General features: G+C 47.0%; 2 protein-coding genes across 3 annotated transcripts; one reads left to right on the top strand and one right to left on the bottom strand.

The window, feature by feature from the left end:
• Positions 1 to 6,285: 6,285 nt before the first annotated feature.
• Positions 6,286 to 7,659, top strand: LOC136493859 (ethylene-responsive transcription factor RAP2-1-like). Its single transcript, XM_066489990.1, has one exon. It carries the CDS (start codon positions 6,457 to 6,459, stop codon positions 7,189 to 7,191), a length of 735 nt encoding a protein of 244 aa, XP_066346087.1. The 5' UTR covers positions 6,286 to 6,456; the 3' UTR covers positions 7,192 to 7,659.
• A 3,224-nt stretch (positions 7,660 to 10,883) lies between these two features.
• On the bottom strand, positions 10,884 to 17,679 carry LOC136492584 (probable E3 ubiquitin-protein ligase HIP1). 2 transcript variants are annotated; one of them, XM_066488556.1, is made up of 8 exons: positions 17,214 to 17,679; positions 14,669 to 16,194; positions 14,389 to 14,529; positions 13,657 to 13,707; positions 13,259 to 13,447; positions 12,719 to 12,796; positions 12,497 to 12,640; positions 10,884 to 11,251 (listed from the first exon to the last, which is right to left on the bottom strand). In XM_066488556.1, exons 2-8 carry the CDS (start codon positions 16,103 to 16,105, stop codon positions 11,120 to 11,122), a joined length of 2,172 nt encoding a protein of 723 aa, XP_066344653.1. In that variant the 5' UTR covers positions 16,106 to 16,194; positions 17,214 to 17,679; the 3' UTR covers positions 10,884 to 11,119. The 2 variants fall into 2 exon arrangements, with proteins under 2 accessions (XP_066344653.1, XP_066344654.1); XM_066488557.1 differs by lacking the exon at positions 13,259 to 13,447 and having other exon boundaries at positions 17,214 to 17,675.
• Between the last annotated feature and the right edge of the window lie 6,512 nt (positions 17,680 to 24,191).

Here is a 24,191-nt window from a genome sequence, read left to right as displayed (position 1 = left end):
TCCTTCTACGCCAACACGTAGATCTCTGTCCACAATAAACAAAAAAGTACTTGCAATTATAAGTCATTCCAACTTCCTTATAGCATCAAAGCATCTCAAGTTTGACTAAATTTATATAATAAAATAATAACATTTATGATACCAAACAAATATTATTAGATTCTTCATTAATTATATTTTCATAATATACCTATTTGATGTCATAATCATTTGTAATTCTCATCATAATTTTAGCCAAACTTAAGATGCTTAGACTTTCCAAGAAGTTAGAATGGCTTATAATTTAGAATTGAGGATTACATCAAAAGACTGATTTATAGTTAAGCGTACGTAGTATACATAGACAAGAACGACCAAAAAAGACAGCTTTAAAAAATAATAAATGGTATCAGGGCATGAGGGGTTGTTTGATTCCCGCCACCATCCGCCTCGCCACACTTTGTGTCCAGCCACCATTTACGAGGCCAGCGTTTGGCTGGTTATGCATGTTAGATAGCCATAGCACCACCTCACTCATTTCCTGTCGCAAAAGTGTGGCGCTCGAATTTGTCTCCATCGCCACACTTCGCCACAGCTTAGACATGGCAATTGATGGCCTACAAACCAAACCACCTCTTACTCTCCACACAAGGCGAATCTACTGCAACAACTCGTATTTTATGGAGTATATGGTCTAAAGTCGACCCAAACCGAGATGATGACATCATGTGGAAAACAAATCGAGGGGGCTACTCTACCTCCTTATCTTATAAGAGCACAATTTCTTGGCACTGTAACAAAAGAGGTAGAAAACCATCATTACGAAAGTGTCGGGTCACCTAAATACAAGTTCTTTGCGTGATCGTCCAAAATAGGTGTTGGACAACAGACAGACTATCAACGTGAGGATGGCCGAACAATACGCATTGCTGCTATGCCGGTGCAACAACGAGACCAACTGACAGAATGGGCCACTGTTGATTCACCCCAAAAAATTCTAGGCAGCAACGGCTTCTTGGAATTCTTACCGATAGCTCCATCCAGCTAATTGGAGTCCAACCAGGATAACACACGAGTGGTGGTTGAGTATGGCACAGACAGAGGATGTTCCGAATAAATGGTTGCACTCACTCATCTTGCTTATAACATGGGAACTTTGGAAGGAGCGAGATCAAAGGATGCCTCAACGCAAGGAGCTATCAACGCTATCCATGATTGGGAATATCAAAGACGAAGCTGGACTTCAGTGCTCGCAGGTGCAAGGCTGCAAAAAAGAGTTTCTTTTGTGTTGCTGGATCTTTTCTAAACTCTTTTCACCCCTAGGTGCCTGTTTCTTCTACTCTATTTATTGAAATTGGGCATAATCTCGTGTATTTAAGCTATAAAAAAGAGCGAATCATAGGGTACAAGATGCATATGTTATAGGATAACGTGCCTCTTATTAACCGTTAGGCGCTGTTTGAAACAACCATATATGATAGGTTGTAGTTTTTTTAAGCTCCAGTTGATCCAAACAGGTCAGTTTTTACAACCCAATTGCTTATATCATGTCAGTACCAAAACCTAGCTCCCCACCCACGCACCTTTGGCTTAGCAATCCACAAGGCACAAACCAACATTTAATGCTCTCGAATTGATTCCAATAGCACCTTACCTGCCATCTAAGAAAAAAAGAGAGTACATCGTCATTAAGAAATAAGCATGCTAATGTTAAATGTCCTTATGGCTAAAGATTTTGGTTTGATCAATATGAAAGTGTAGGAACGTATAACAAGGACATTATGAACTTACGCGGATGTATATATACTTGCATGTTTCTTATATATTACTACCTATGTATCAAAATATAACAAATTTTGAGTTTGCTAACATCTATCACATAAATAAAAAAAAGTAAAGTATGTAAATACTCCCTCCATCTAGAAATGGTAGGAAAATTTTACTAAAGAAAAGTCAAATTTTACAAGTTTGACCAACAATTAGTTAGGTTATATGCAAATATAGGGCATGAAACTTGCATCAATAGATTTGTGTTCAAAGTAGCTCTAAGATGGTATTGATTCTTTAGCAATTACGTACATACTATAAGAGCTTACATGTCAAAATCTATTTTGTTCAACTTTTCTTATGGTCAAATATGTATATCACTTCTGGACAGAGGGAGTATATTTATAGTGAATTTAATTATGCTCATCTGATATCACAAAGCTTAGCATTCTTCTAGATAGAATTTGTCCAATTTAATAAATATGACTTTGGGCAAATTCAGAATCCCATATACTATGTAACGAATGGACTATAATATGTGCCTAACTACATAACTCATTTTATTTATTCGTTTAATCACGTGACACCTTATGTTTCCACTTACAACGCAACCTAATCAAAGCCTAAGACATTCTATAAAATGGAGCATCAAAACATATTTTACATGTATAAGGGTAGTCCTAACATAAACAAATAGAACATGTTTCATATGCATATCGGCAATCCCAACACGAAATAGTACTTCATTTCTATAGCATTAACTAGCTTGACACGTGGGCAAAAATGTTGATGTTGCATGAAAGTAAATGAAGAAAGAGAAGGAAACTCGAAGAAATTGTTTATGCATCTTAGAAACGGTGTTGGTTCAGGCTCTAACATGCTAAGACAATTGTTGGTTTTGCATTTTGGCTAGGTGGCATTTCCTTATAGTGGGCCCAACTTGGTACAAGGTGGGCGCTTGTAGCCCCGTCAATGCGTTGGTTGCGGTGTACCATGCATAATCCCTCGCTGGTGTTTTATCTAGGAGGCCAAGGCCGACTAGGGGTGTGTGGATGGGGGGGGGTGGGTCAATAGTCATTTCAAAAGCCAATTGTGATTTCTAGCCGAAATAAATGGGGAATCGAATTAACGACTAAATAATGACTTCACCCCTACTACTACAACACTATCACCCTAGCACAAGATAAGTGAAGCGACAACTAGGGTGACTAAGAGCCCGTTTGGCCGGGCTCCGAGAGGCTTCGGCTCCTCTGACTCCTCCCATGTTCATTTCCTGTAGCGACACTGTTCACCAGAGCCGTTTTTCTCCCTCCTCCTTTCCTCTCTCACTGACCGCGCCGGAGCCAGAGAAGCTCGTTTTTTTTGCTCCTCCGGCTCCAGCTCCTGCGCGCTATAGTTGCGCTACAGTGTGGAAGCCAGAGCCGGCGGGAGCCCGGCCAAACGCGCCCTAACAAGAGAGCTCCTACACAATTCTAGTAAGCATGCTCAAACAACCTGAAAAACTAAAACAACTAGGAAGCAAAAAACTTATGCTAGAACAAGTAACTAAACTAGCGAAAGATAATACTTGTAAAGAGCTAATGGGAAGGGAGACACAAGATTCTCTCCTGAGATTTGTTTGCCTGGCGTTCCCGTTGAGACAAGTCCAAGGATTGCCGGGGATAAGAATTAGCTATCTAAAAATTCCCTATCTAACTATTAGCCCATCAATGTTTAGAACATAAGATAAAAAGTGAATATATGCCTAGCATTGAAGAACTATTAGTCCTTGTTATCTAATTGTACCTGGCTAACAAACTAACAAGGACTTGGCTAAGAATTAGGGTCTATTTGGAACAAAGAAAAAAAACAGAGGAATGAAATAAAACATAGCAATTTAAGAGGAATGAAATAACACACATGGGTGTTTGAAACGCTAGAATTTGCAATACAGGAATAAGAATAGTAAAATATTGTATCAGATTTTTTTCATGTATTTAAACTAGGCCCTCTTACATGTAGGACCATCAGCATAGCTAGTCCAGACACGTCGGTCTTTATCCTGTCGTAAAGCCAGGATCCGCACAGATTGCTTAAGGGCAGAGTATCACCGGCAAGACCAGGGCTCCTAACTATATACTAGATTCCGCATATATATATGACCAAGAAAGAAAGAAAGAAGGCTGTGAGCAGAGGCGCGAGGTGTCTATTTCCGCGCGTGCTGCTGGCGTCCGCCACGGCAAACCCGCAACGGAAAGCCCCTTTCACGCATGGTACCCGCTGGCTTTTTCCTCGACCTGAACACAGGAGTCGCATATACACTTTGGAATGGAGATCCTATTGCCACTGCCCTCAGCCTCTGACCGGTGAGGTGGATCATCCGGCCGGGCCGGATGCATGCATGCACCGCACTAATAGCTACCTCCTGCTGCTACCCAAGCTAGCTCGCGCGATCGAGGTTGAGCTACGCTACCGGCGCCTAGCAGGCTACACCAGCGTTCGCAGCAGCTGCCCGGGCGGCCGGCCGGATGGCTGGCTGGACAGGCTCGAAGCCCCGCGCGGGGGCCACGATGCCTTGACGTCTCGAGAGCAGGTCCGGTCTGGTACGTCCCCAGCGGTCCAGTCCAGCTCGCCCCGCCCGCTTATTAGCGGCTTGTTCGGTGATCGGTTCATATCGTTTCTGGTTTATAAAAAAGTATTGCTGGTTGGTTTATGTGAGAGAAAAATATAGTTTTGATTGAAAATTTACGATCATTTACAATAAGTCACGGTCAAACCAACGGGCTGTAGATTTGCATGATTTGGGTTTGGATTCGCGGTCGCGGCAGGAAAGCCGGGCCAGCTATTCCCGCAGCAATTATGCACGCGAGCGGCGCGCGGGTCGGCGGACGGCGGCTGCCCGCTGGCGCCCCATTTGCCCACCTAAAAAGAAAGCAATTATCGGGAGAGTCTCATGTTGCGATTAGGAGCGCACGCATAAAGTATTGGCTGCGGACTGCATAGCTTCAAACCAAAGTTTCAAACCGCGAAACCATACATCATCGATCAGGTTTTAATCTGTATGGTGTGTGAAGTGACGGCTCCGGAGTCCGGATAGCCTCTCCTCTCAGCCGATCGAGATCGATCATCGAAATATCGCCCAGCAGACGACATTCCTTCTTCCAACAGCCAAACGCACGTAGGCCAATCCGGCACGCATTTTGTCTTGAGAGCTAGTGTTAAACTAGGTGGCAAGCACGCGCAGTTGAATCGAGTTTTACTGGTGGTAGGCCCGCGGTGTCAAACGGCCTGTTCCTGGGTTGGTCTAGACTGATAAGCCCAGCTAATACTGATTTATTGTGTGAGAAAAACACTGTTGGCTGACTGATAAGCACTGACTGAAACCAACAATCGAACGGCCTGAAAGTCTGAGCGAGGTCGGCAGCGTTAAGATGAGGCGATAGGTGTGCACGAGGGTTGGTGATGAACAAAGAGCGGGTGGATTGTGACAACAACAAGATGCTCATATCCACGGGAAATAATTCTTCACATTATCTTGACTTTTTTGTCTATATAAATTGTCGTTGTTTGCATACTCCAATAAATGACGCAATTAAAGCGTGTGCCCAGCACGTAAGCTTTTGCATGTCCATGTGATGCTTCCGTGCACAGCTCTTCTACATTTTGGTGCTATTTTGTGTGGCTGATACTGATTTGTTCGTTTGAGAAAAATATTATATCATGACTGATAAGCTGGGTTGATAAATTTAAGCGAACATTGGCGAATAAGCGAGAGCATAGTTTGAAGCCATGATTTTGATACTGGCTGCACAACAGTAGCCTATGATATATTGACAAGTATATTTCCCTAATAAGTGCACCTAGTATTAATATATAGTACAACATAAAATTGTTTGCCCAGGTCAGGTGTCGCCCATTCCGGTCCGGATAGATAGCAAGCATCGCATGGCATGGAGCTGTCCGACGTCCGGATGCAACTTAGCCGGTGGACCTAACAATTTGTGTGCCGGTGAGGGCTCGATCCCTTCCAAACAGCACAGTACAGTGCTGCCGTCGACGCCTTCTTCCCTTCCCCCGCGCTATTTTATGATTATCCCAACCAAGCTCTAATCTTATTCTCGTCCTCTGTTTCTCAATAAATAGATTTCTGAAATCATCTTAAGTCAATTTTTTTAAATTTTAACATAATTTTTTAAAAAAACGTTAAGATCTATGATATCAAATAAGTATTATTAGATCTATCATAAATTATATTTTTATAAGATACTCATTTTATGTCGTATATATTATTACTCTTTTCTATAAAGTTAATTACAAAAAGTTTAACCGGTACGATTTTAGGTATTGATTTTTTTGAGACGGCGACAGTACCCCACCACCCACAAAATCCCAATACAAATACTCGCCCACCAACGGTCTGTTTGGCTGGCTGAGCTAGATCGTGGATTATTTACTACTAACTGATTTGGCTGATTTGATATAAGAAAAAAAATATTATTTTAATTTATAATTCACAATACGATCGTTTACTGTATGCCCTACAGACTGCAAATAGATAGCCAGAGGGAGGGAAGGAAGCCTCGCCAACGCCAAAAGCAGCTGCCGATACCACTGCTGCTGCTGCACCTGCCTGCCTGCACAACCCTCCCTCAGCAGCCCTCAGCAGGGCCGCAGGCGAGAGCGAGAGAGAGAGAGAGAAGCGGCAGCGGCAGCCAGCAAAGGCTGTTGCTCATGCAGGGCGAGTACCGGTCTTCCAGCGAGGAGTCGGCGGCGTCGGCGGCGGCCGCGGCAGCAGCAGCAGCAGCCGCAGCCATGGCTCCTCTGGCGGCCGCCGCTGCCGCCGCGGTGAAGATGGAGGCGGAGCAGGCGGCGGGAGCGGCGGCGCCGCAGCTGGGGCCGGCGCACCAGCACCACCACCAGCAGATGCAGCCGCGGCGGCAGTACCGCGGCGTGCGCATGCGCAAGTGGGGCAAGTGGGTGGCGGAGATCCGGGAGCCGCACAAGCGCACGCGCATCTGGCTGGGGTCCTACGCCACGGCCGTGGCGGCGGCGCGCGCCTACGACACGGCCGTGTTCTACCTGCGCGGCCGGTCGGCGCGGCTCAACTTCCCCGACGAGATCCCCTCGCTGGCGCTGTCGGAGGGTGGTGGCGGGGATGGGGAGCCCGACCCCGCCGACGGCGGCGGCGCAGGCACGCTGTCCGCGGCGTCCATCCGGAAGAAGGCTATCGAGGTGGGGTCCCGCGTGGACGCGCTCCAGACCGGCATGATGGTCCCGCCGCCGCACCACCGCGAGCGCCAGAGGCACCACCACCACCACCACCTGCCGCAGCTGCGTGTCCACGCGCACGCGGAGGAGGAGCAGGAGCAGAAGCCGCAGCCGCCGCAGCGGCCGGCGTGGAGCGGGCGCGTGAAGAACCCGGATCTAAACCGGGCGCCGAGCCCCGAGAGCTCCGACGCCGAGTGACAAGCGAGCGAGCGACACCGCAAGGCTCAACGACGACGACGTCCGTTATCGGTTGTTCCCATTCCCGCGACGACGCCCAGCACGTCCCCATGTCCACGTACGTACGACGATCCAGCTGACCCGGCCGCCTGCCAACCCGTCCATCTTCGTCTCCGTCGTCCTCGGTGACTGGACTGGATGGTCGGCGGGCGGGCGGCGAGGGTTCTCGATACGTTGTGGATAAGCACGAGGGGGAGAGCACGCAGCTGGGGCGGGGGTGGGCGGGCGGGCGGGCAGGCGGAGACGGAGGCGGCGGCCACAAGTGGCGGTCTTTCCAAATGTCAAAAAGGACAGCTGTAACAGTGATTGATAAGAAAAACAAGTCATCATCCTCGTCTCTCTCCCTCTGTATCTATCTCTTTTGCTTGTTTCCGAGTAGATAAGCAGCAGCGATTAGCACTCCACTACTATGATTATTCAAATGGAATCCGCCTGCCCCCTTGCTTGACAGCGTTTAGCTTTTCTTTACTGCCGCGCGCGCTGCCGCCGCCATCATAAACTAATCCCCCCGCCGCCCGCTTGACATGATCCAGTTGTTTCGTTCGTTCGTTCTCATCGGCATCGGCGCATCGCTCCCGCGTCCGTCGTCCGCCCCGCGCCTTTGCTTACCAACGCAGTTAGCTGTCGGCTGGTGCGCAAATCCGCGTTAGGTCAGCCGGCCCGCGCGCTTCCTCGTCACCTCGTGGCTTCGTGCGCCGGCCGGCAGCCAGCTAGCTGAGGATTACTGCATGGATGCAATCATGGGTGGATCAGCCTGCCAACCCATCATGGCCAACAATCGCTAACTAACCGTGATGACGAAGCGGCGATCGGATAGTAGTCGCCGAGGATCAGCATCAGGGCGGGTGAGCAGTGCCTGCCGGTGATGCTCGCGTCGCGTTGCGTTGCATGGGGCGATCGATCGGTTGCGTGATGCGTCGTCGCGTGGGGTTCCGGCTTGGGTTGGGTGGGTGTTAGGCCACCACATCGGAAAGGGAAGTGATGGCAAAGGCAACGGATCGAAGGCAGGCGCACGTCATCATGCGTGATCGCAGTCGCGCTGTGCGCATGACAAGTAGTACCACCAGCTTTCTGTGTAGCTCTGGCAGCTCAACGACGCCGCCAGCCGCCGCCACCGAGCACGAGCAGGCTGCAGGCGGCGGTATTCAAAGGAACCCCATCCCGCCCCATGGTTTTTAGGCAGCCCATGCTCTGGGGCCTGGGAGCATCTCGCCGTGCATCAGAGGATGGATGTGGATAGGAGGTTCTGCACTGCCCCCGCCCGCCGGTGGCCAACTGTCGTGCGTGCGTGATTTCCAGGGGCCTGGACGGCGAAGAAGGCGGGGAGGCTAGCGCGCGCGATGCATGCATCGGCACATGGCGGCAGTAATGCGAATATGGTCCGGAGCGGCAGGGACGACAGCGAGGCGGGTTTCATTCAGAGACGGACCTGCCTGCGTGTGCCCCCCACGGCTCTGCTACTTCTCATAGATAGTGTCGGGGAGCTACAGTGACCTGCAACTTCTTAGGTCGTGTACCCTCATCACGTAGGCCCCGGCCTCTCTGCTCCTAGCCCGTGCAAGTGCAACCATGCATCCTGGACCGCAAAAATTCTGCCTCTTTCGAGAGAGATATATAAAAAGAGGAGATTAAAGTATACAGGAATTTCGGTTCGAGTTGATGATTCTAAATTCAGAACGTCGGTATGATTCGTTCCTCCATCGGATATTATTTTTCCACCCCTCATATAGCTGTCCAGACAGACAGAGCTCCACCATCCGGACGACCAGTCTAGCTTTTCCTGCACTTGCGCCGAGTGAAAAGGGTAATGCATGCCGGAAGGCGACCTGCAGCTGCCGTTTGTGGGCATCGCAGCCCTTTTCGGCCAGTTTAGCAGCCCTCACCCAACCCCAATCACACCCAACACGGCATCCAGGAGACCAGCACGCCACCGTGTCAACCAACGGGTTTCCGCGTTGCGTCCAAACGGCCTCGGCACCCAGCAGCAGCCACCTCATCCCGTCAGCCGCACACAAAATCCGCCGTCGTGTTGCGACGGATCTCTCTGCCGTCGGATTTCCATCGGACGGTTGCCGACAGAACTGGGCCTGTTTGGGTTCTCAGGAGGAGCCAAAGCCCTGTGTAAAATAGACCGAGCCCATTTAACTATCCCATCGATTGATAAGCTCTAGGGCATTTTGCCAAGGCTCAACTCTGAAAACACAGCTCGATAGCAAGTGCTCCACCGTAAGAGCAGCTGATCTCCCGTAGAGCTCCAACTCTTTGATGGACTTATATTTAATTATTGAAACCTAATCAGGGACCAAAATAAAAAATGCATATTCTTCCTCTCTCTCTCTCGATACGGTCATGGCAGGCATTCCTGTGCGGCACTGGGCGGGGCCGTGCGCGGTCGGGACAGGCTGAGGAGGAGCGCTGGGGACGGGCCGCCGCGCGGGAGGGGCGCTGGGGAGGGGCCGCCGGCCGGAGGGGCACCGACTGCAGGCCGGAGGTGCGGCCACGGCTACGCATCGCACACCGGCCATGGCGGGGCATCCCGCGCGGCCATGGTGGTCGCGGCCATGCCTCGCCTCCGGGGCGGCGGTTCGGCGGGTAGGGCTCCCTGCGGGACGCGCGCCGGCCAGGTGGCCGTGGCGTCCCTGTCGCACCTGCGAGAGAAGAAGAAGCGCGGGGATTGGTGAAAGAAACGCGAGAAAAAAAAAGAACGAACCCTTCATTTTCCACTAATTTTAGGCATGGTAGGTAACTCTAATCAAATCCACACATCCATGAGTTTTCAGAGGTATGGATTTGGTGGATCTAGGAGCTAGATCCACTCTTTTCGTGGATCTGGAGTTCGCGGAGCTGGGGCTGGCTGAAAAAATTAGGAGCGAAACTGTTTTTTAATTTGAAGCTGCGTGGAGTCCTACCAATCAAACCCTTAGATTTTTGTTTTTCAGGAACCGAACTAAGTTTTCAGAGCTCTGAATACAAGGCATCAATCTTCAGAAAATTCTAGAAGATTCAGATTCTTGCAGCTCTAAAGGCAGACACACATTGCACGCAGGGAGACGATACGATACGAACGGAGACGGTACCCTGCCGCTGAATGTACAGCGACTCGACTCTGAAACGAGCCATCACTGGCTGCTCCCCTGCCAGTTGTCCGGCGTCGGGTGCGGCGGGTACCCATCAGATCGAGCCGTGCCCGTTGGTTGACACGGTGTTCGTCGATTGCACCGCCAGCGTGTGGCCACGAGGGAAGCCCTCACGCAAAGCTTGTCAGCCAGCCACCGGACGAGAAGACCGAAGACTCGCCTGGGTGGATTCATGGGTGGACAGCGACGGCGCCCCGCCGCCGGCCGAGGAGTTGCGTGCCGGTTTCTCGCGGCACGGCCGGCGCCTGACGCCGACAAGGAACAGATGCAAGTGCAACGAACGCATGGGATCCATCCAAACCCACCCACGCGGCCGCCAACGCCGTGCCTGGTTTCGTTGAGTTCTCAAACAAGATGAATCTGAACGCAGGGCAGCATGCTTCCTGGAAAAAACAGGCGTTGTGAGCGTCCGCACCGCACCAGCACGGCAGCACGTGAAATCCAGATCAAGCAGAATTATGGCAGATGGTGGCAACAAGCTCTCTTTCAGGTTTTAATCCTACGATACGACATCCATTATAACAGCCATAAATATTTGGTTAAATGCAGGGAGACATATTCCAGGGATTATTTACTGCAGCAGCAGTTTACAGGGACCGCATCCTCTCTCTTTTTTTCCTTTCCCAATTGCAGGTGAATGGCAAAATTTTCCCAACCAAAAAAGCATAGTAATATGAATCGGTAAATGATTTTGCGATCGATCGAATGAAGAACATAGAACATGGGTGTCTCTGACGAGCCTTTGTTCGGTTTCAGGTCTTCAATGCGGTGTTTTTGCAGATGGGGCACACGTTCTTCGCCACCAGCCATTGCTTGATGCAGCCAGCATGGAAGTCGTGCCCGCAGTCCAGCCTCCCAAGATCGTCTCCATCAACATACTCCTCCTGGATAGGGAGAAAGAACGTAAGTATATACTGTATTAGCCTGGTTCAACTACTAAGTAATAGTATTTCATTGCTTTACAACAACGCTAGGTGACGCAGGGAGCATGTTTACAGGCGAAAGCAAACAAATTCACACCAGATAACAGATACTGATTTACAACAATGCTGGAAATCCTGATAAATAGACAGTTTTCTGCAACAAGTTTTGTTGCCAGAGTTGATGTTAATGTTGATTAGTCCCCCTTTAAAAAAAGTTAACAGCTGGGTCTGAATACAAGTCAGACCTAGAACCTAGCGTTGAGTATATTTGGCAGTTAGGATATTGTAATCTCATACTGACATATGTATCCAGAGATGCATTTTGCCCTCCAAATCGCAGTAAGTATTTCGCTTGAGAGGTTCAATGCAAATAATCCCACGCATTATACCTAATCTTCTATGCTATCACCTAGTAGTCTTTTGGGCACTGTTCGCCTAAACGGTCATTTAGCCCGTTTAAACACCGTGTAAACGCTACACGGTGGTGTGCCATTTCCGTTTAATCACCCGTTTACCCCGTTTAATTGGCCGTTTAGCCCGTTCAATGGGACGTTTTGCCTGAATAATGGCTAAACGGTAGGTGACCGACTGTTTACCGTTTAGCGTTTAGGAAAACACTGCTTTTGGGTGGTCCAATGGAAGTCATGCTAGAGTCAGACTGTAATTCTTTCCTGAGCCTCTAGAAATCAAGATCAAGAGCATGGCAATCTCAACTCTCAAGGGATAAGACAGAGATTCTTAATTCCACAAGTTCCCGTTAATTAATAGAAATCCACAGACCTACCAGAAGAGGATTCTATTTTGGAGACCTAGATGGTATATGTAGACAAGCTTAGCAACTTTACTTATTTGTTTTCTGAACTTGTAAGCTGTACCTTGCTACCTTGTTTCGTCTGTCTTTTTTCATTTAATTGAAATACAGTAGGGGCTCCAAGTCCCTCCTGTCCTCAAATAAAACGCCTTAGCAACTTTAGACTTAACTCGCCCTTCTGATCTTTGTGCACTAATTTAGTTAAATGCTGCATTTCTTTATACACGTGATGTCTTAACTCTTAAGTGACCCAACTGAATGCTCAATCAACATATTTTGCGACAACAAAAAGCATGTACTTCAATCATTCAATGTGATTGGTGTATCTGACTGGAATAACTATGGCCAACAGAACAAGGCATGAGTTCCGAGAAGCTCGGGAGTATATGAAATACCTGGCAGATACAACACGGTTCAGGGTCCAAAGATGCTTTTAGTCTCCAAGATGAAAATTTCCTTTGTTTCAGCAACTTTATCACATCTTCCTCGCTGAGGCCAGTGCTAACATTTCCTATTCTTTCCTCAAGTGCTAATAGCTCCTGAAAGTAGGGCAACCATCTTGGATTAGATTATAGATTGGCAAAGATGAAGGTAGCGCTTCACTAAGGAAAACAAACCTCATAGGACATATTGTCAATGTCAAGGCGCATGTCCCTGTGTCTGTCATGAATGTCAACGCCGCCATAGAAGATAGACTGTTCAAGAATATGTTTGAAGTAAGAAGGAAATTCCTCAATAACTAACAGGCAAAAACTTAAGGGCATCCAAAATAACTTTTGAATTCATTCAGTTTGATTACTTGTTCATGCTGTATCCTCAATTCCTCATGGCATCCAAGAACGTCCTATCTTAGGACAACTCTCATGACATTTCAGATCGCTACATCTTGACTTGTTTATTTTAAGCAAATTAAGAATAAAACCTTCTGCCACTTAATAAATGTGTAGTGGTTTTGGACTACAGTAGATCAGAGGAGGTAATTCATTTTCACTTGTAATGTTTCCCTTATATGCTTAAAGTTACGGGGTAGTTGATATCAGTCCTTAGTTGTCCGCTGTAGTTATGGTATGATTATAGTCAGGTATTTTTTTTACTACGCTATTTTCTTAAATTACAGGGTAGCACAGGCGGGCCTGGTGCAAGCGGTAGAGTCTTACCGGTGACCGGAAGGTCCCGGATTCGAGTCGCGGTCTCCTCGCATTGCACAGGTGAGGGTAAGGCTTGCCACTGACACCCTTCCCCAGACCCCGCACAGAGCGGGAGCTCTCTGCACTGGGTACGCCCTTTACAGGGTAGCACAGGCTGGCAAACTTAACTCGTCCAGCATGGATATTGCTGCTACTGACCTACTAACCAGCAGCCCAGCAGGTAATAACTCATAAGTTAACCACGTCCAGCATAAAATAAAAATCCACAAAGAACAATTTTCCTTCTTGTTATTGTTATGTTGATGGTCATGGGTGTTTAGTGACCATCAACAGTTATTTTGGTGGAATACCGAAATAATGGTAGCAAATAGAGTTAAGAAACTCAGATGGATATTGCTGGTACTGACCTCGAGCCTTACATTCTCCCCTCTATGAATCATTTCAAGTGCATTCCGGATCTGTTGACATGTAAAGAAGTTAGAACTCTATGGATTGCCATCAGACAATGAACCATGCACCTTTACATGATTGTCACAGTAGTTAATGCATGCAAGAACAAGCAAGGCTATGGAAGAAAAGGGATAACATATCACAGTATTTGGCATAAAAACATAAGGTGAAGTAGATCATTAAGGTTAAAGTTTATTGTGAATGTAAAAAATGAACTTTTCCCCCTTCTCTATAACTATACTAGTCAAAATGTCTAAGAAAAGCAAACTAAAATGTGCATCAACTGGCAGTGTGATAATATCTGGAAATAAATGATAAAAAAAATGTTTCAGTATTTCAAGAGTTGCAGGGGTATGAAGAAGCATGCTAGATCAAATTAGGGATCATGAAGTGCACAAACAAAATGAAATAAAGCATTTAGATTTTGAGTAGAGCAGCTTCAACCAATTTTGTCTGGAAATAGATAGGGTGGCTTGCTTAGATAGATAAACACAAAGATGACAAGCAAAGCTGAAAACAAGGGGGGCTTTACAAGCAGAAATTTATAAAGTCGAGGTTGATCTAGTGTAATCTTTGCTGCCACGCAAAAACGCCTGATAATGATGCACTTTTATGTTTCCAAGTGGATGCTACAAAACCATTTTTGTCTTTTGTTCTTCAGGTGAACGAACAGAAACTGATCAACGTACCTCCATTAACCTTCTTCCTTCCCTACCCCTTGTTGATAAAGGAACACCCCAAACACCATCGCCCTGGCGCTCCAACAGAAACCCTGACCTTAGGCGTGGGGGTTGATGGCCGCCGAGTGCTCCAGATAGACGACCAATCTCCTATAAGAAAATAAAAGATCAAATCGAGAAGATGATCAATCAAATTTCAAGTATGCCGTCTGACAAGATGAGCAATCAAACTGAAAACCAAAATGCAAAAAATGGAGAAAGAAAATGCGAAAAATGGAGAAAAAATTACCTCTGACAAGTTTCGAGGATGGCGTCTGGTGAGGTTTTGATGATTGAATCCTGCTGGTGGATTGACTGTTGAACTGTTATTAGCTCTTGATACAGGAGGAATACTTCCTGATATTGCAGTGCCTCGGACATCAGAGCTCCAATTAGATGGTTCTGGCACCAAACGTCTCAGGTCTACAGCAGATGGGGGAACTAAATCAGAGTAGTTGGTAGGCACCACATTCCTCCTAGGAACATCTTCACTACCAAGAATTCTGTTCTCCAAACTGCCAGCTCTCGATGATGAAGCTCCATGGCCAGTGAAACGGTTTGCAGCCTGTGGCACACCAGGAACATTCACTGGATGCTGGTATTGCAAGTTGAGGCTGCTGACCACAGGAATAACCTCCTGGGGATCATCAAATGCACTTTGAAAATGAGGTGGCTGGTGATTCCATGAATTAGAAAGTCTTATAGCATTTGAAGAAGGCCATACACTACAGGGAGCAATCTGTTGAGACGTGGTAGTTCTTGCCCGGAAACTTCTCTGCGAATTCCCAGCATTGTTGACCCCTCCATTAAGGTCATAGGTACCAGATGAGATCCCTGCATTAGTTCCATATCGCGGGAGTTGATCCTCAATAGAACTTGGAACTGGCAAGCAATTGGGAGAGGACGAATTTCTGATCGGTGCAGGATTGAAAGTTGAAGAAGCAATGTTATGGAAAGCATTATCGTTCCTGTGGGAAAAACTTGTGCTAGCACCTGCTGAACTCTGGCCATTGGCTCCTTCAATATTTTTTCTCTTGCACGCTAGCCGGCGACCATCCAGGGAACTACCTGGTCTTTGATCAATGCTTTCTTGCATTAATGAAAAATCATCCAAAGGGTTTTCACTAGGATTCAAAGTAAAAGAGTCTGCTTGCTCTGCACCTAGCAGGAATGTCCTGTATGGGTGTAATCTCAGGTCAGTTGGCTGAGAATTTATACCATTACGATCACTGCCACCATACTGCTCAGGACCTTGAGAGGTACAGTTAACATTTGAACTTTGACCACATAGATCGTTAACGTTGGCGTTAAGGTTGATATCCACATCCAGAGAAATGCCATTATCAGCTACCATTCGCCTTTCACCAATCCTCAGTCCACCGCCAATGTTAAGATGCTCTGTTTTGACATTGTTGGAGCTGCCATAGTTTAGTGCGCTGCCACTTGAACTTGCTTCGCCTGATTCCCAGAAACCAAGAAATGTACCATCTTGCTGTGCCTCATTTCCATATGCCATGGCGGCATCACTGTGATTCATCTGATAACCTTGAAGATTCTGTGATTCTACTGATCCAAGAACATTATTCCAATATGACTGCTGATCCATCACAGGGTTGCCTGAACTAGATGCAATGTCGAATCCAAAAACATCAGCAAAATGCTCCATAGAATTCCTCTGCCCTTGCATTGTGATGATCCAAACTAGGGCAACGAGATATCAATTGGTCTGTTGGCTTAGCATCTCTGATGGTTCCTCTTTCCAGTAGTTTAAAGGACCTGTCAATTGGAAGTAACACATCAAACATTTGGGCAACAGAATTGTGCTCCAACTTTATTGGAACACAAGAAAACAGGCTGAAATGAAAGCGATACAAAACGAGGCTACGGTTTATCTAGGCTATTCCTTCAATATTTGCCACCAAAATATGTCAACTTTACATACAAGAAACTATTGTCTGCACTCCAAAATATTGTACTTCTACTTTCGGTTGTTACTCTATGGAAGTAGCTGCACCTGTTTTGGTCTCACACATTACTGTAGTAGACAGCAACTAATCAGGGTATAGGCAACTAATCTGACTGTAGCAATCTTGGCATGAGCCGCATTTGGTGTGGCGTACGCGTGCACCAAACTTGATGGTTTGGGTTTGCTGTTGCGAGCAAAAAGCTGTGGTGATGCATGCATTTTAATGGGTGAAAGCAAAGCACGGTGAATGTACAATGCATGCGACCTAAACAGATGGACCGCATGCAGGATGGGGCCCATTGCTTCTGTGGACGCTCGCTCAAAATATACAATCTTTTTCTTTTGCATTTATTTCCCTTCCCTATCGGTTTGCAAAAGGACGCAGTAAAAGAAGGAAAAATAAAGGGAAAAGGTGGAGGCAGCCATCCACGGTTTCAAAGAGAAGGATCGATTCCCTCTGCGATCACGAAACTGAAATATGGGAGCAGATAGAGATTTTTCACTGAACCAAGAACGCCCAATACATCCATCTATCTCTGTATCGCGAGCAAACGATTTTTTTTTTGTTCAAACATGGAAGTTGAGAATTTTGCTTCTGAAAAAACAAGAATTGTTGACTGTTTAACGAGAACCATATCCAGGCCGCACCTTGGACAACTACTGTGGATTGAAACATGCAGGAATCAGCGAGAAAAAACACATATCTGCGAAGGAATCATGGACTGAAACAAGAGAAAGGGATTGTTTCGCCATGCAAAATCAAGAGATAAGACTAGAAATATACAAAAAAAAAAGGAACAGTTTAACAGAGAGATGCAACAAACCGTACCAGAAAGTGGCACAGAGTTTCTGAACAACTCGCAAGAACCGCAATCTAGGCAAAAGAACAGGCTCGTTCTGAGTCCTCTTCTTTCCTCTCTCCGGTTTCTCGATCTTCTCCACAGAGAGGAAGAGACAGAGAATCAGCCCAGCAGACGGAGGAAACAAGAACCGATTGATTGCAAAAGACAGCAAGAGAGAGGCAGCAGACAGATGGAACGGTGGGCAAGCCGAGAGAGAATTCAGAGAGAAAGAAGGGGATCGGTGGAGTGGGTGGAGAAGAAGAGGAGGAAGGGAATGGGTGGAGGAAAATTTGTCAAGAGGGAGAGGGAGAGGGAGAAAGACAGGGAGGAGGAGGAGAGGGTGGGGTGGTGATGAGAGGATGGATGTAAGGGAGGTGGGAGAGAGAGAGAGGTTTGGCTGAATTCGGGTTTATTTATTTCTCCCTCTTCCCCCCACACTCTCTCTCCTCTGGGTCTTTGCAAGGACCCCTTTCCTCCCCCACTAAAAACCTTTAAACGCCCCCCATTAGAATTAGCAGGAGTAGCCCCTTTAAGAAGGGCCAAAGATTAAGATTAGAGGTCTGTATTGTGTTGTCTTTCACATGACCTCCCTTGCCCCTGACCCTTTTGGAGCCTTGCAGCAGCAACACAACACTACGACAGCAAGGCCTCTCTCTGCATGCACTCCACTCTGCACAGCACCACATCAGGATGGATGGCTATGCTCAATTGCTCACGCAGTCATGCTCAAGCTCATCCCCTTCCATTGCATTGAATATCTTTTTCTTGCCTAGTAGCATCCTTTGCATTGAATATCTCTGGGTGTAATCCGTGTCATGAGATATGTTAGTTGGATTGTGTGCAGTTGCTGCACATTTGTCAGCTCATGAGAAAAATATGAAAGCGAGTTGTTTCAGATCAAGCTACTACTCCTACCATTTATTATGCATCAACTTGTCACCTGCTAAAGGTCATTACCTGGCAACCAATCAAGCTGTGCCTGTGCTGTGTGGGTTTGGCGTCCTATTTTGCCCCAGGGCCATGGACCATGGTTGGTTGACAGGCGCTTATATTCTGGTGGCGATGCTTAAAATGAGGACGCGCATCAAGTGCCACCACAATATCTTGCCTTGTTCAAGCAAAACAAGGTCAAAAAGAAAAGGCATTGATAACGCATGAGAATGAAAACAGTAATTGTTGTCTCTTCCCTGATGTGTGCATGAAAACCATGGAAGCAATCTGAATCCACCACATACCCATCATCTCCATTCTCGCTGCATTTTCAGTTTCTTTCGTGTCCCACCAGCGACGTGGGAACATTTCACACGCTCCCTTTATAGTAAAAATTCACACAAGAGTTTATATGGGATATCTGTAAACTTTCCCTGGAATTCGTACTAAAATCCAGTGTCGTCTGATAAAGGTGATAATGGATTGAAAATTCTGTGTGCTGGTGACCAAGCAGAGCATGCTGCCGCTGCTGTTTGGCCCTCATGCGTCAGCACACAGCACCTTACGCTTACGCAGCCTGCTGCAGACACAACACGCGACGCGAGCACACACTTCGTGGGCCCCTCCCGCCGCCACCATCAGGAAGATAATGAGATAGATTAGCAGCAAGTCAAACACGCCGATCCGTGTGTCTTGAGCGAGGGTACGGTGTGGATGGTGGAGTTGCATTTCATGGCCTGTCAGGCTGTGCCATTTCGTTTCCACCATGCCATTGCCAATTGCCATCCATCTCGTCACGTACAACCACAAGAAAACTGACGCCCTGAAAGCCAATCCAAAACCAACAGCAGTGGTCATTGGACAGTGAGGTTTACTGCTGCACGAGACTGATCTATCACTGTCGTCGTTAACCTAGATTACCTGCTTCTCAGCCTAAGATTAGAATCACTGACACCATGCAGTTTGACGAGACTGTCTGACTGTGCGTGAGCTCGATGCGTTCAACTGCACTGCACGGAAAGACGCTGCTCGTCAGCCACCGCTCATGAGCATTTCGTGAGAGGCTGTTTTCACGCAGTTTTCGGGTAAACGTCTCGAGGCCGAGGCCCTCCTCCCGTTCCCGTTGATGCGGATGCCTGCCTGCCTGTGCTGTCGATCCGCGCGTGCTTCGCTGCTTTTCTGACGGGGCTCGTGCTCCTCCTCCACCCCGGGGCTGGCTGGTGGAACTTGGAAGAATGCGTCGGATTCCATGCACTTTACCTTTCCCCTTGCCACTTTGGGCTAAATTACGTAAAGAACCTCGCCTAAATGCGGTGCCAGCTTTTTTTCCCCCAGCTGGTGAAGTTCACCTCATCAGTCATCGCACATCACTGAATGGATTCTTTCCTTTTTTTCTTCGGCAAGTTCAGACGAAAGGATTCCTCTCCCATTATCCAAAATAGTAGTAGCGCTGGTGTTATCCACTGCCGCTCTGTGCTGTGCATGCGTAATTGTTACCTTTGACCAGTTCTTCAGAGAGAGCTGGGAGGAGGATTTGGATTTATCTCTATAATTGTTGTTGGTGCTGGCTATTGATTGTCTTTTCAGTGGGTCAGGAATCAGGATTGGAGATGATGATAAAGGAATAATCTAATCTGTAAGAGTATATTAGTATAATAGCCAGCCTGTGGCTTGTCGTAAACGATCGTAAATTTTCAGTCGGAATAGTATTTTTCTCTCACACAAATCAGCCAGCAATACTTCTTCACGAGCCAGCAATACTTCTTCACGAACCAGCAATACTTCTTCACGAACCAGCAACGATACGAACCAGCCAACCGAACAGGCTGAGTGTTGGTTTCCTTTCCTGCAAGCTCATTACTATGTCTTGTTGGAAGATAATCAAATGGTCACAACACAAGGCAAGCCACAGGGGGAAAGCATATGCATGGATTATTCCTCCTCCCAGCATGCGTCCACTGCGATTTGGCCGGGTTGAAAGCATCCACGCATGCCGAGAACAAACTCACTTTCTCATTAACCCATGTAGTTAACAGGTCAACGAACCAACATATTCTGACAGACGCTCGCTGAAAACTCGCCGGAACTTGCCTGAAAAAAGGTTTGTTTTTTCAAAAGAAAAACTGCTGGCAGGTGGAGCTATCTACTATGGCTGCTGCTGCGCCGATCTGCCATTCCCTAGCGGAAACGTAAAGAAGGTGAGAGTAGTAGGCGAGCGAGCACTGACTGAAAGGCAAGCATCCTCTCGCCATCAGCAGTAGTGTATAAAACAGGGCATGCATGCTTATCTGCTGCTTTGGCTTACCGGTCAGTCTCGTCCGAATTTTTTATTTTTTAGCCTTTTTTTTTGAATTTTTTTTGACAAATACGTTCTTGAGATAAGATTTCAAAATCTGGACCTTTAACTCGACATTATCATTGCTGGCGCCGAGCTTACACTGCTCGGCGTCATCGTTGCTGGCGTCGATGTCTTGGGCTCGACACAGACATGGCGGTGACTTGACAGGCAGCTCGGCGCCATAGATCCTGGCGCCAAGCTTGGCGCCGTAGATCCCGGCGCCGAGCTCGGCGCCTTAGATCTTGGCGTCGAGCTTGGCGCCATTATCAATGGCGTCGAGGTGGTATTTTAACCCCGGCCCCAACCTTCCTGCCCGAGTCTTCTTTCTCCTTCCTCTCGGTTTTTTTCTCTCCCCACTTCGCCCTACCCCACGAATCGGTATATTGGACCTTGAAAACTTTGATTTGATGATCCGTAGATCTTCGAGAGCAAGGTATCATCGCTCCTCTTCTAGTTTTTTTTCGCATCGATTCAGTATATATTAGTCGGATTTTTCAACCTAAGAATCATCATGACTTAGGGTTTCATGTAATTTTTAATATTTGTATTATACAACCATAGGTTTATGGTTTAATGTTAATTGCTTTCGGTTCTTAGAACGAAATTGGTTGTATTGTAGTTATGGTTCTCTTTGACATTAATTTATGATGTTTTGATTTTTGTTAAATTACAACCGTTTTGTTAGATGCAAAAAATGTATCGGGAGGAGTTTTGACGAAAATGAGGTCGTCCTCGAGAATTATACCCCGACGCGTCTAACAAAGATGCCCCCGTCCCTCCTGACCTCCCTGTCCCTAACTGTGACAGTGGTTTTTCCGGTCCACGTGTGTCAATCGAGACATCCAGACACAGCGGTGTGTTGCTTCTACACATGCAGTCGTTTTAATGTAAGTAATTGTTTCCACTATTTTTTTCTTCATTTGTGTAAGTAGGCTACTAAAATTTTATTGGAATCTTGTTGTGTAGAACCATGAGAGGTGCCTTTTCTTTTCAGTGGATCGATGGTGCAAACAAGTTTGACCCTAAGTACCTCTTTTTTGACGATTAGTGTAGATGGAGACATCCACGTGAGCACTTCAAGCGGTGGGTTCCACCCCCCTAACCCTCGCCAATGACGGCTAAGGAGAAGCACCTAGCCGCAGTTAGACGACTCGAGGAACCTCCTCTGTGCGAATGCGGAGATCAAGCTGTGATAAACCCTAAGAATATGTTGGAGTTTGTGTGTCCGAACAAACACGAAGTAAGTGAAAAGTGTATCTATTTAAATATTTATCTCTATATGTGTACGTGTACTAATGTATTCTCTTGTAGCATTATGGATTTGCAAAGTGTCATTTTAGAGAGTGGCTCTATGGTCCTTAGAATGAATGGCCGGAGCCACCAAAGGCAATGGAAAAGAAGAATGAAAGGTTAACTTACAAAGCACCTCAAGTCAAGTGCGAATGTGGTGTTGAATCCAACTACGGTCTTGTCTCTTCGGAGCTTGGAATAGGCCATTATTGCGGCCATATGGTTGACTATGATGAGATTGATTATTTTTGTGGTAAACATGAAATCGTATTTTGTTTCTTTTGCTAAGACATATATGATATAATTTTCTATTTGAACAGAGCACTAGGAAATGCAGGGAGGAATGTTATGAGGGTCAAGCTAAGTTCTTAGATGAACTAAAGGGGAGGCAAGTAATTGCACGGAAAAGGGGATATGGACCCGACTACGTCAACCTATTCGTTAAACATCACAAAAACAAGATGCGTGAGTTTGCTAGACAGCGCGGTATTCGTAACCCGGTCGATGTTGGGCATGACAAATGGGGATTGGAGAGACGGAGGGCGTTAGAGGAGGAGAGGGCAAGGAAGGAGGCAAGGGAGAAGACAAGAGTACAGATGCAAGTCTTGAACGAGCATGTTGTTGCATTATGTGCCAGTGCGTGCTTGAAAACCTTTTTTGTTGCCTGATTTTAAATGTAATATAATCACGTTACTAGCTGATTGCATTTTATACATGAAGGGATTGGATGCAATGAGGACCGTGCCACAGAGGTGGCTCGTGCAAGGTATGAGGAAAAAAGTTAGATGTGCACAGAACACGAGCTGGGCGCACCGTTCAATCACCGATTGTGTTGTCTGATGATGAGGACGAGGATGAGGACGACACTGATAGGTTGAGTGATCTCATCGCTCTTGCTGAGGCAGACTTGCAGGCGGAGGAGGTAGAGGACAACACTGGTAGACTGAGCGAGCTCATCACTCTAGCAGAGGAGGGCTTACAGGCGGAGGAGGCTGAGGATGACACTGGCAGACTGAGTGAGCTCATCGCTCTAGCAGTGGTGGGCTTGTAGGCGGAGGAGGCTGAGGACGACACTGGCAGACTAAGCGAGCTCATTGCTCTAGCAGAGGTGGGCTTATAGGCGGAGGAGGATGATGACACATTCTTCACTAAGGCCACAGATGAAGCGGAGGCCGCTTACTATAGGCGACACGCAGGTCAGAGCAATGCAGGTGAGCCTAGCCACAACAATAAAGTTGTGATAGAGGACTGGTACTCGGATGATGAGTTGCTTACTCAATATGTTTTAGACTGAGGATTTGAAAGTGCATTTGCCCCCTATGTGGGTTTTGGTGTATTGATGGCATCCAAATTACGGACTAATGTGATCTTAATGAGATATGTCGCAGCTATTAGTCCCATGAAAGATTCAAAGAGTTGATAAAGATGAAATGGTATCCCTCAATTTTTGAAGATGTAAAGGCGGACGAACTCAAAGCGCTCTCTAAAGGTTTTATTTTTGTTTTTGAAGTTGGTCTGAGGAAGATAGAGTGCTCAAGCATAAAAATAAAATCAAAAGAGAGACACTCTAGCACTCCACGAGCACGTAGAATATTTTTCAGTGACTGTTGGTGTCGGAAGTCCCGACGTAAGCTAGAACTCCCGACCGTCGAAAGTCACAACTCATGCCAGAAGTCCTAACGCCCAGTCACTTAGCCTGCGCAGTGACTGTGGCTGCCGAAAGTCCCGATGTGAGTCGGAACTCCCGACAGTCAGAAGTCCCGACCCAAGTCGAGAGTCCCGACACCTAGGTTTTTGCGGGCCGGTTGTCTTCACACGTCGGAAGTCCCGACGTACGTCGGAACTTCCGACAGTCTATACGATACGTCAGAACTCTCGACATTCACGGAAAAATTCGCAAGAGTTTTTCTTGTTTAAGAAGCATCCACAGTTACAAACAGAGACGTCATTATATAATTCAAATATTTAATCGTCCAAAGAGCATATTGCAACCACAACGAACATCACAATCAACATAACATGTCCTGCATAGTTCAAATAGTCCATAATGTCTATACAGTCCCAAATAGTTACAGAAAAGTGACTATAAAATCCATAATAGTACATACTAACATCTACCACAAACCCTCACTGCCTCCTAGTCTTACCCTTACCCTTATGACCGAGAGCGCTGGTACCTGGAGTGTAAGGATCAGGTGGATAGCGTCGCCTAGTGCCTGGAGGCTATGTAGGCTGAGTCGAGGGACCGTCCTAGAGGTAAGAGGGGCCAAGCTCCTCATGCCTCTGGTCCACATCGTCATCGTCGTCGTCGTCGTCCTCATCCTCATCCTCGTCCCGTGTAGCTGCTTGGCTAGAGGAACCTAAGCCTCCTCTACCTATGGAAGGAACGTACACATCTTGCGTCGTG

The sequence above is a fragment of the Miscanthus floridulus genome, chromosome 11 (assembly GCF_019320115.1).
Source record: "Miscanthus floridulus cultivar M001 chromosome 11, ASM1932011v1, whole genome shotgun sequence".
Lineage (NCBI taxonomy): Eukaryota > Viridiplantae > Streptophyta > Magnoliopsida > Poales > Poaceae > Miscanthus > Miscanthus floridulus.
Note: the sequence above shows the minus strand (reverse complement) of the source record. Positions and strands in the feature narration are given on the sequence as shown.

Excerpts from the sequence above, each read along its gene's own strand:
- LOC136492584 (XM_066488556.1), bottom strand. The coding sequence starts at position 16,105 with ATGCAAGGGCAGAGGAATTCTATGGAGCATTTTGCTGATGTTTTTGGA. Across the intron at positions 14,530-14,668 it reads ATCCTCGAAACTTGTCAGAG|GAGATTGGTCGTCTATCTGG; the intron begins GTAATTTTTTCT and ends ATTTTCTTATAG. Across the intron at positions 13,708-14,388 it reads AAGGAAGAAGGTTAATGGAG|ATCCGGAATGCACTTGAAAT; the intron begins GTACGTTGATCA and ends ACATGTCAACAG.
- LOC136493859 (XM_066489990.1), top strand. The coding sequence starts at position 6,457 with ATGCAGGGCGAGTACCGGTCTTCCAGCGAGGAGTCGGCGGCGTCGGCG.